This window comes from Schizophyllum commune, assembly GCF_000143185.2.
Source record: "Schizophyllum commune H4-8 unplaced genomic scaffold SCHCOscaffold_10, whole genome shotgun sequence".
NCBI lineage: Eukaryota > Fungi > Basidiomycota > Agaricomycetes > Agaricales > Schizophyllaceae > Schizophyllum > Schizophyllum commune.
The window spans coordinates 554,183-565,119 of NW_026089547.1; the positions used below are offsets into that span (position 1 = coordinate 554,183).

At 59.1% G+C, this 10,937-nt stretch overlaps 3 protein-coding genes across 3 annotated transcripts; all 3 read right to left on the reverse strand.

Annotated features, from left to right (window-relative positions):
- Window positions 1-112: 112 nt before the first annotated feature.
- SCHCODRAFT_01174338 (uncharacterized protein) lies at window positions 113-1,943 on the reverse strand (the record flags this gene model as incomplete). Its single annotated transcript, XM_003028694.2, has 3 exons — window positions 113-1,468; window positions 1,518-1,747; window positions 1,799-1,943. 3 exons carry the CDS (start codon window positions 1,941-1,943, stop codon window positions 113-115), a joined length of 1,731 nt encoding a protein of 576 aa, XP_003028740.1.
- A 5,194-nt stretch (window positions 1,944-7,137) lies between these two features.
- SCHCODRAFT_02587301 (uncharacterized protein) lies at window positions 7,138-8,879 on the reverse strand. The gene is made up of 2 exons (XM_003028693.2): window positions 7,553-8,879; window positions 7,138-7,492 (listed from the first exon to the last, which is right to left on the reverse strand). The coding sequence occupies exons 1-2, from the start codon at window positions 8,475-8,477 to the stop codon at window positions 7,329-7,331; spliced, it is 1,089 nt and encodes a 362-aa protein (XP_003028739.1). The 5' UTR covers window positions 8,478-8,879; the 3' UTR covers window positions 7,138-7,328.
- A 316-nt stretch (window positions 8,880-9,195) lies between these two features.
- Window positions 9,196-10,896, reverse strand: SCHCODRAFT_02587304 (uncharacterized protein; the record flags this gene model as incomplete). Its single annotated transcript, XM_003028692.2, has 1 exon — window positions 9,196-10,896. Exon 1 carries the CDS (start codon window positions 10,711-10,713, stop codon window positions 9,196-9,198), a length of 1,518 nt encoding a protein of 505 aa, XP_003028738.1. The 5' UTR covers window positions 10,714-10,896.
- Window positions 10,897-10,937: the final 41 nt, after the last annotated feature.

The window sequence follows — 10,937 nt, forward strand, 5'->3', positions numbered from 1 at the left end:
CCAAAGGTCTGCCCAAGTGGAGAGCAGAGGAAGAAGAGGAAGAAAAGGTAATAATGATAACTTCACCCAAGCGGCCCTTGCGCTCAGCCCCGTCGCGCGTGCGCGCTCGCGCTCACTGCACCGTGTCGTTGAACGGCCACCAGGAGCCGCCAGGCGCGGTGCGCTCCATCTCGCTGACCAGAGCCGCGTCGAGGTGCTGCTTGACGCCCTCAAGCTGCTCCTTCTTGCGCTCGTAGCTGTGACGGTCGACCCAGCCGTACAGGCGCACGCCGAACGCGTCGCGCAGGTACTCGAGGAACCCGTGCCACTCGACATACCGCTCGCGCTCCTGCATAAGCCCCTGCACGTCGCCGCGCGTGAAGCGCAGCGGACACGGCTCCGGGTCCTGCGGGTCGACGAGCTTCGGCCAGTTCGCAGCGACGTTAAGCAGCGCGAGGCGGAGCGGCAGGATGCCGTCCTTCCACGTGCGCCCCGCCATCGCGACCGGTGTCGCGCGCAGATCGCGCTGGTCGATGCGGTACGGGTACAGCTGCTTGATCTCGTAGAGCTTCTGGAGCATCACTGACTTGTGGTTCTTGACGACCACGTTCTGCGAGCGCAGCGACATCTCATGCAGGTCGTCCGGGAGGCGCGGCATCTCGAGGCCGGAGGGAACGGAGACGCCGTGGCACTCGACGAAGGACGGCACGGAGAGCTGGAGGTATGCAGGCCCGGCCCAGCAGCCCTGCCAGTCGATGATCGACGTGATGGCATGGTCGCCGGCGGGGTCGACGAAGATGTTGCCAAGGTTGAGGTCGGGGTGCCAGAGGACGCTGTTGAGCACCTTGCCGTCCGTGCTGCGGGGAACGAGGTGGCGCGCAACGGAGCGGAACTGTCTCAGCACAGCAATGTGCTCGTCCGGCGACTGCGGGGCGGTGATAGCCCGGAAGGGGTCGTCGTGGATGTGCGGCTTCGCGTACTGGGCGATCCACGCCTCCTCGCGGGCGGCGATGGAGTTGAAGTACGCCTCGCAGTTCGGCCACGGACCGCGGTCGAGCTTCATCGACGAGCGCTCCTCCTCCCAGTACGTCCTGTTGGCAACCGGGCCAATACAAAACTCGGCCGTGTCGGGTGTTTCGCGTCCACGGTCGGCGTAGAGGGTCGGCGCACGCAGCGATGGGTGCACGTCCTTCTTGTAGTACAGTCCGCCGTACTGCGAGAAGGAGGCATTGAGCAGGCGCTGCTCAGTCGCAATGAGCGAGTTGAGGACGTTCTTGCGCTTGCCCGCGTCGAGCGAGTGCCAGATGGTCGACAGCTGGACGCCGCGCGCCTTCTCCATGATGATGTACTCGCACCCAATGCCGTTCATCTCAGCATGAGAACTCCAGTCGAGGATCTTGGGCACCGGCATGTTCAGAACACGCCGGCAAAAGTCCATCGTCGCGACTTCGCTAGCCGTCGTGTAGTGTGTAGGACCCGCGATCGGGTTCTGTGAAAATATGAGTTATCGAAAGATAGTGGCATATATGATAACGCACCTTCACACGAACGACGACCTGCTTGCCATTGCTGAGGGTGGTAATGAACGACTTGTTGAAGACGCCTTCCTTCTTGTCCCAGGAAACGACGTCTGCGCCGCAGACTTTGGCGATCTTGGAGTGCATCGCGGAGACGTTGAAAGGGGTGTAGCGCTGCATGAGCTGCTGCGTCTCATTGTAGAGCCACCGTCCGGACGTATACTCGAACGTCGTCGCATCGGCAACTGGGCCTGAAAGGCAGGTGTAAATACAGGATCTTTCACCACGGCTGACCCGCGCACCTTTTCTCGGCGCCGGGGGAGGGGGAAGTAGAGCATTAGACGGCTGGGTGGGGGCTGCTATCGCCAGTCGCCTCGCCGGTGCAGATAATAAATTATGTCTAGAGCGTTGCGCCGCCAAGCGGGCGATGTTTATCGAGGACCTCATAGCGCGATCATGCAAAACAGTCCGGGAACGATATCGAAACCAGACAGAGGATGTTGTTCGTGGGGGCGGGGGAGTGGGGAGCGATGCGGGCGGAAACAAGCCGCGCGCCGTTAAATTTAAGGGCCCCGATTTGCGCCAGGGGTCAGATCCCCCTAGCGGCTCAAAAAGGCAGGTTGATTCTGCATCACCGAGACAGTGGATAGCGTGGCCTCATATGAACGCCAACCACGATGTCATTCTCCAATGCCCCCTCACGCGCGGCAGACCTTCGAGCACGTTCTACATTCAGAGTTCAACTAGACGGTCGACGTCGACCTGCCCCCTCGTCATGAATCTGTCAACACCCACCAAGCTTCGAGCAGCCCGCCGGAAAGAATCCCCGAGGGGAGAGTCGATTATTATTATTCGATCGGATCTGAGGGACCCGAGCTAGCGTGCCGCGCAGAAGGCCCGCAGCCGCCGGAGCACACGTGTGCCGTTGCCCTCAGGCTACGCGTAGGAGAGAGGACCGCTGAGTTGCCTCGTCTACAGGCAGCGACAAGGGTGGGGGGGAGGTGGTCCGCATGAACTCTGGCAAGCCAGCGGCGGCATTATGTCGCACGGTGACATCGGCATTCTCCGTGTCACTGTCAGCCTTTCGCCCTTGGCTTGACTGGATAGAGTGAAAAGACACCTCCTAGATAGTGCATCAGTACATCTATACTCGCTCTCAAAGAGCCTATTGGAGTGTCTCAGGCTTGACGAAAGGACGCAACATACATATCCTGCGCTACCCTGCGCACGTGACATGTTGAACTGGGGCCGACTCAAACTATGTTACGCACTTTGTTGTGGTCTCTGATGTCGTCTATTGTGCACATAGGTAGCTATAGCACTACAGTATTATTTCTGGTACTAAAAGGGTCCTCCTGCAGTCCAGCACGGGTCTCGCGAGCACAGCAGACTCCGGACTTTTTGGAGTGTGACATAATGTGACGCACTGCTCAAGCTCTCGCGAAACCGAGCAAGGCGGAAACAAGGGGGGTTGGGAACCGAACGAAGGCATTTCGAACCCATCAACTTCTCCAGTCTAAATCGAATAATAATAATCGACTATGGACTCAAGAATCCCCTAATCATCGGACCCTTTTCGTACTACGAGCTCCATCTTAGTGATACCACATTCAGTCCTCAATAGGTCTCATCCGTGGTCTTGTCAAGATGGTCATCGGATCTGGCCTACGTTGGCGAGCAGCTCATTGGCTGGCACCGCTTCCCCCCCCCCACCCTGCCGCGACCGTTCAAGCCCTCTAGGCCCCCGACTGAGTCACTGTCGTAGGTTCATACCCTGTCCTCCATCGTCGAATGGCGCGCTACTTGCACGGGTCTCTTGACCAAACCTGCGCGGCCCCGCCTCGCAAGCGACCGTGGGACTCGGGAGGTCTCTCCTGAGTCTCCTCACCCTGACTGCTGGCTCTGCGACGCATCGTGCCCGTTTTAATCTTCACGCCCCGCCCCCACCAGTTCATGGACGAAGACACTACCGGCCTGCCCCCGGCGGACGCCCACGCGAAGACGGGGCCACCGCAAGGCGCGCTCGACGACCGCGTAATACCGCGCGCCCGATATCGATGCGCATCACGTACGCTTTCTGATCTACCGCGCTTCGTGGGTCGCGCTGTCGGCTGCTTCGTGCACGATAGCGTGTCGTGGACTGTGCCGTGCGATTGAGGCGCGCCGTACGTCAAGAGATAGGCCGGGGGCGCACCCTCTTCTCGCTACGGCGCCGCTTACCAGGGACTCAAACACCACGACGCGCTCCAGCCTGGACGAGCCCTCTCTGTCTTTACCAACCACCAGCGCCGCAGGTCACAAACTGTACCTCCCACCCTCGTCGAAGGTCTTCCTTTTTAGGTGCTGAATACCATCCTCGTTGATCTCTGCCTCTTTCAATACGACCTCTATTACGCGTACCTCCTTCCTTTGCAACGGAATCGGATCCGAACCCACTAGCAGTGCCCAGCCCGATCCTTGCCTGCCTTCTGTGCCTACGCTTGCTCAGCTATCCTCCCATCGCTCAGCTATCCGCCCATCATGCCTCGATCAGGCAGGCGTACCGCGTATGTACCTCGCCTCTCGCAACGTTCTTCCCATGTACTCCGTGTCGCTGCCCACATACATGCCGGCGATGGTCGAATGCATGACATTCATAAAGCTATTGTTGCGAGGCGCGCAAGACGAACGTTCGCGCGCTCGCTATCGCAATAGGATGCGTTTTGTGCGGTGAGCTATCGCTATCTCCTCTTCCCTTATGCTATAGACCTCTTCCCTTCATCTCATCGCGCTCCGTTCACTTCCCCGGACCCCGACATAGACCGCACATCGTCCTCATCTTGAGGCGCTTCTCCTATCCATCCCGGCGCGCATCGGCATATGAGGCTTGTATGAGGCCCTCACTTATTCCAGTATTCATCGTTGGGCACCGCGGGTCCGACCTTCTGTACCGTGGGTCCGACCTTCAGTATCCCGGCACCCGACCTTCAGTTCCACGGCGCCCTCTATCCCCCATTCCTCACATCCCGCGAGACATTTACCCCGCTCAACGCCCGCCATTTTGTATGGCTCAGCAACGCCTTCACATGCAGTGAGCTCGTCTTCATATGCAGTGACTTCGTCTTCATAGATGGGACCTTCCGCGCCATATACTAACCCTCCTTCTTCATAGATGAGCATGCAATGGCAAGAGGCCGAGCCCCGCCCAATCTGCACCAGTCTCCCGCCCAATCTGCACCGGTCCCCCACCCAATCTGCACTGGTCCCCCACCCCATCTGCACTGGTCCCCCAACCAATATGCACCAGTCTTCATTCAACTCGCGCTTCTGCTGCTGCGCGCACACCGGCCGATGACTTCTCCTAGGTGATCAGCTCTCCATGGCCCTCGAATCTACGACGCAGCGCGGCGGATGTGCACCGTCAGGCGGGCGAACGTGGGCACGCAGGCGGGCGGATGCAGACCGTATCTGCTTCGCGATGACCACCTCCCTCCCCAATGACGGCATCGTCGAACGTCGTGTGCGGTCTGCACCTCTTCGCTGTCATCTAGTGTCGAGCCCGTTGCCACTGCAGCTGTCATTCTGTACCGCTCTTCGAGCGTTAACGTCAAGGATGCCGCTACGTCTATCGTTCATTCGTACGGTGCGGCAGCGTCGTCATCCTCGTCACCTCGCCGAGCAAGACGGCATTCTTGGCCTGGTCTAACCTCCTCGACCTCGTCTAACCCCTTGACCTGGTCTGACCGATACGTACACCACGAATTACAGGAAGGTTCGCCGTGGCAGCCCGGACCCGGTGGCATTCGCTGCAGCCATAGAACGCGATGGAATGCCCTGTAAAGTACGATAGGTCCTATCATGCGACACGAGCGCGGCTAAGGCAGGGGCCGCCAGGAACGGGCACCCCTTACGTAAGCATGTCACGTGACCTTAGGGTTGGACAAATGTTCGAACCATGTCGCGCCCGACACTTACAGCGACCCATGGCGGGGGTCGGCGGACCGGAAATTTTTTTGGAATATGCTTCAGGCGCTTGATATTGGGCTGACCATTGTCTGTCAGATGTTTCATGCGCGAATGTACTCATTGCCCACACTCACGATGGTTGGGGGAAGCAGATGAGTCATGCTCGGAACATGCCGCGCATGCGCCAACCGCAGCACGTGATGTTTGCATGACGTGGAAGGTCACGTGACTGGACAATTGTTCGAGTTCGATTTTTCGAAAACCCTTCCAGAGGCCTCGCCGGGGCATTCTCAATCGGTTTCCGTCGAAAAAAGAGTTTGCCTTATATCTTCCCAGATTTTTGAGATATCTCAATTTTGTTTTATAGGAACTGTAGTATGGACCTGTAGCTACACTTTGTATAAAAGACATTGACCAAAAAGGGTGCACTGACGGACGGGAAACGTGGTCAAGGTCGGGCTTTGATCTGCTTACGTAAGGGGTGCCCGTTCCTGGCGGCCCCTGCCTTATATCCCGACAGGACTGAACCTACTGCGCGGCTGAACGGTATGAACCTAAGGTTCACCACTGTTCCTACACATTGAATATACGGAATACCGTGGAAACTTCCCTCCTTCAAGGTTCGTTTGAGGCGCGTACCTGCCACTCATCGTCTACGTCCCTGTCCTGCGGAATCTATTTAGAGATCCCCTTTACCGACCACGCGCCAGCCTGAGACGCTCTCGGCGTCCTTGAGTTGCTGCGCTGGCGGTCTCGGAATTTTCGAGAATGGATCGCTTGCCCCTGCCCCTTGCCAACCCCCTGCCCATCCCATCCTCGCTGGCGCTTCAGTACAGTCAACCGCGACGACTTGACGACGCCTGAAAATGATGATTTATTTCCCTACCCCATCCTTCCCACCGTCGCCAACCAACAAGGACCGTGGATCGTTCGTCCTCGAGATCGTCCGGCCTTCGCGAAGAGATTGCCCCCGCGCCACCCCCGCAGCGGAGGAATGCGGGGAAATAGCCGTGGGATCAGTGAATATTGGTTCCGGTCACGCGTCGGTCGCGTGTCTTATGTTCGACTTGGGCGAACCACACGCAGGGCAGGGGATTCAGGCATTGAGTCAATAGACTTGGCCGCTTGGTGGTCGAGGTCAACGGGCTCGGGAGACTCGGCCGCAGGGCTGCATGGACTTAGCCGTTCAGGTCACCAGAGCCAGCCACCAAGTCGAGGGACTCAGCTGCGCGGGTCAGTCGGCTGCGCCGCGCCGACGTATCTGCTCTGATTGGATATGATTGAAGTTTGAGTTTAGACAAGGCGCTTACCGCGATAAATGTTCCGCAAGGAGAGTCTGCGGATGGCTCGATGAATACGCCGTCGAGGAGGAGCACTACTGACAGCGAGCGGAGGCGGCGCTGGCCATCCGCACAGAGGAGAGCCGCGAGCGCTGACTACATACCGCGAGGGAGGCGTACAATGGGGGACGGTATGAATTTACACATAGTCATCTGCTGCTGCCCTCCTCCACAACGAGTCAACGCGCCGCCAATCCTTGCAATTTGAGGAGCTCAGTGAGGGGTTGATGACGGTGAGGCATGGGCACTATGTCCGTCATCAGTGCGTTCGAGTCGTCTGCCAGCGATGTCGCGGTCACGAGCGAGGTTGAGTTTCGGCACATGATGTTCGAGCGCGGTGCCCACAACTTCGAAAGGGTGACAATAAATCGAAGGCCTTGTTCGAGCTCAATTTAACAGAAGCTATGACAGAGCAGCAGTAGGCAGCAGTTCCACTTCACAGCACATATTATTACCTTCCTACCGCTAGCCCTGCTACGACTACATACTTATCTACAGTACTGCAACTAAATTCAACCAGAAGGTTAAGAGAAAGGGAAGAAAAAAATTATGCGGATACGGCGGCGTCGAGCTCGCGCCCGACGCCGCCGACATCCACGCCCGGCGAAGCAAGCGTGGAGCCGCTGCTCCCAGCCCGAAGGCCAGAAGCGAAGAGGATGATATGTTGCCTGCTCGGCCAGCGGTCCTCCACCGCTGCCCCCGCCACCGTATCTCAATGCCACTCCACGTGCAGCATGTGCCCATACCCCTGTGGTCCCCAGCGGGGCCCACCTTCCCGTTCAGCGAACGAGGCATCACCCTCAGCGAGGGTCTTCTCCCATGCGCAACGCGCGAGGGCCGGATCGTGCCCTAGGCGCCGCGGCCTGACCGCGACGCCGTCCCGCCAACGACGGGTGCCTCCGTGGTATACATGCGCGCACTCGTAGATGACCGAATCAGTCGTGGACAACCGATGGTGTCCGTGGCGCTCCGAGGGCGCGCCGCGGTCTGGGGGCCTCGTGTCCCGCTGGGCACAGGCATTGAAAGCCTGCACCCAGCGAGAGGCGGGGTGCCGATAGCCAGCTTGCGCTGGCCTCGTCGCACCCCGCGACGCAGCGAGACCCTTCCCGCGGCCGCCCCGACTAACCCTCTCAGGGTGAATACCGATCTGCGGTACCCTTGCCCATGCATCCGAATCAGATGCACCGTTAGGGTATGTGGCAGAGGCCCCGTCAGATGCCGGCGAGAAGGATAGCACAAAGGCCATTCCCTCGAGTGGCGGACGGGACCCGCACATACCTTTGTCCCCGACGTGGACAAACCACGTCGGGTGAGCCTTGACCAAGGCTCGGACGCGTGCGCGCCGGGCAAGGAGGAGCTGCATGCCCGATGGCCATGCGTGCCACTGTCGAGTCGCGAGGAGGCGGGAGGAATGTGTGTAACGAGGTGGTAGGGAGGTGGAGTGGAGTGGCGGCGGGGAGTATCTGTCGTCTTCACGAATGTCGGATCGTTCCGGGAGAGCAGGAGTGAAGCAGAAGCAGAAAGCGTCTCGTTCCACGACGCGAGGGATGTTTTCCATATCCCTGGGGTGATTCCATTCCCCTGGACCACTCCGGGTCCTCGAGGCCATTTCCAGGTCCTCATGACGATGCAGCCATGCATTCGTATGCGCGCGAAAGGTCATCCTTGACCACTGGGCATCCTGCCCGTTCGACATCGTTCGTCGTGCTCGGGAAGATCGGCCTGCCAAGGCAGAGGTCGCGGGCCCCGTGAAGGGAGCGAAGCGCCGATAGCCAGCTCTCGCCAGCCTCGTCGCGCCTGCTACACCGCGACCCGTCCTACGGCGCCTCCTCAATTCCTGGGTATTCCGTTAACCCGGCCATCTGCGGCCAAAGGGATAGCAGCGGAGACACTGGTAGGATGAAGACATAGGCCCCATCCCGTGCGCTGCCGATAGAGACAAAGGTGTCCCCTCGTACGGCGCGCCAGCATCCGTGCATACCCTCCCCAGAGACTCCCGCGTCATACCTGGGGGAGCGCTGGCGTACGTTACCAAGCGCTCAAACGCGTCGTCTGCGTTGAAGGAGCATTGTGTGCGCCACTCACTGGTGGGCTCGCGCGAATGGCTGGTGAAGATCGTGAGGGAAGAGGACAAAGGCTCGCGGGATTAAATACGGGACCAAAGCCTTGCCGAGGTGCCGGCGGCGCAGTCCGTTGCTATGTGGCGTCGTGATGTCATGGGTCTAGGCAAGTTCCAGAACTTATGCGCCTACAAGTCAAGACAAGGCCAAACAGATGAATAGTTCACCGGTCAACACTGTTGCGCCAGAAGATGCTCAGAACCCGAATTCGTGAAAGAAGGACATCTATATTTTCATGTTTTTCTATGCCCGTGGCCAGAGAGCGTAGGCGTACTGTTCAGGTTGGTATCCGGATCACGACCTGAACTTCCTGAAGTTCGGGTCCTTGTCCAGGACCTCCCAAATCGGAGCGTGCAGCGTAAGACTAACATCTATCGGGGGATCAGAGTCATTCGAGCCTTGCGAGAGCTCGGTTGGTAAATAGAACGCCAATCCGTCCACCAGGTTGATCGGCGTATACGGAGGCGACACTATCACCGGGGCGATGGGTTCACCATCCGTGTTGTCGCTGAAGGAGACGCTGTACATATCGACCTTGTTCCATGCGCTGACCGCGAAGCTTCCGAGGCCATGCCGATAGCGATGCTTGATGATGCTCTTGTTTGGCTGCGCCAAGATGTGGCGAAGAGTACCCCCGGCGCGCTCCGACGTCACGCCCTGCACCATCTCATGTAGCGTGCGCGCGATCTCTGCGAGAGACGCGTGCTCGAGGGTGCGGAAGGGCAGGCGAGCGATGGGGCAGAGAATGGCGTTGGGGAAGTAGCGTGCGGGCAGCTTGAGGCGCGAGCGGCAGTTGACAGGCGCGAGGAGGTCAGAGCAGGTGTCCAGCGTTTCCCCAGAGCCTTCGACGCGCGATGGGTCAAGCTTCGCGCGGGCGCAGTGCACGGACTGCCATAGATGCGCTGAGAGAGCCTCGAATGTCGAGACCCACTCACCACCCTTATCTTCCGTCGCAGCGTCTTTGATCGCCTTGAGCTCTTGGCCGGAGAAGCGCAAAATCTTGCCAACGACCGGAGGTGGGGGTGTAGTCGCTGGTACATCGTTTGCGTGCCCAGTCTCCTCTTCGTAGTTGTTCACCAGCTCGAGGGAGGACCCTAGCGTCTTCTCCGGGATGTGGGCCTCGATGCACGGCGCCTCCTTCAGCACCACGTCTAAGTACGTCCCACCCGCTGCCTCCACCACACTGATGCCGCGATAGATCTCCGCAAGATCGCGCGCCAACTGGACGCACCCATTCACGTCGCACACGATGTGTTGCAGGCAGAAACCAAGGCTGACGCTGCCGCAAGCGAACCGCGTGTGCTGAACGATGAGCAGGGGATCGTCGGGTGCGCCCTCGAGCATCGACTGCGACGCAGCGAGCAGCTGCACGCCGGAGCCAGGAAGGTCGGACATCGCGAGTCGGGTTCGGCCATCGGGAGACTTCGTGCGGAATGAGTCCAAGGGCGCGTCGCACTCGGCGGTATACAGCGCAGCGCCAGAGCCCAAGCGGTCGATTGCAACGGTCCCATCAGTAGGATCGATGCGTCTGCGTCCGGTGAGATGCGGGTAGTAGTCCAATAAACGACTGAAGGCTTGTTGCAGGCGTGGCGACGAAATCGGGTCATTGTCACCAGAACGTGTGATATCGTAGACGAAGATGACGGTGACGGGGAGATAGTGAACAGCTAACTGATCGAAGGGACCGAGTGGAAAGGGTGACGGAAGACCTTTCAAGGTCTCCTCGTGCGCGCAAGAGACCGTATGCTGTGAGGTTATTTTGACGCTCGAGGCTCGTGTCGTGGTGCCCTTGTCTAGCACGATGTCAGACATGCTGCAGGGATGCACAGGCAAGAATCAGTTGGCGAACATTCTGAGGGTGCCGAAGCTCACTTGGCTATATCGAAGGTCGGGCAGACGAGGTGATTGCAAGGGCTGCAAACACAGGCAGCTACTACTAGGTGAAGAGGAGACGATGCCACTCACTATGCGCGCCAATTACCACATATATCGGACAATCCAGTCATCCCGAGTCAGAGAACATGATTCATGAGAGT

Excerpts from the sequence above, each read along its gene's own strand:
- SCHCODRAFT_02587301 (XM_003028693.2), bottom strand. The coding sequence starts at position 8,477 with ATGTCGAACGGGCAGGATGCCCAGTGGTCAAGGATGACCTTTCGCGCG. Across the intron at positions 7,493-7,552 it reads CTCGTTCGCTGAACGGGAAG|ATACGGTGGCGGGGGCAGCG; the intron begins GTGGGCCCCGCT and ends AGTGGCATTGAG.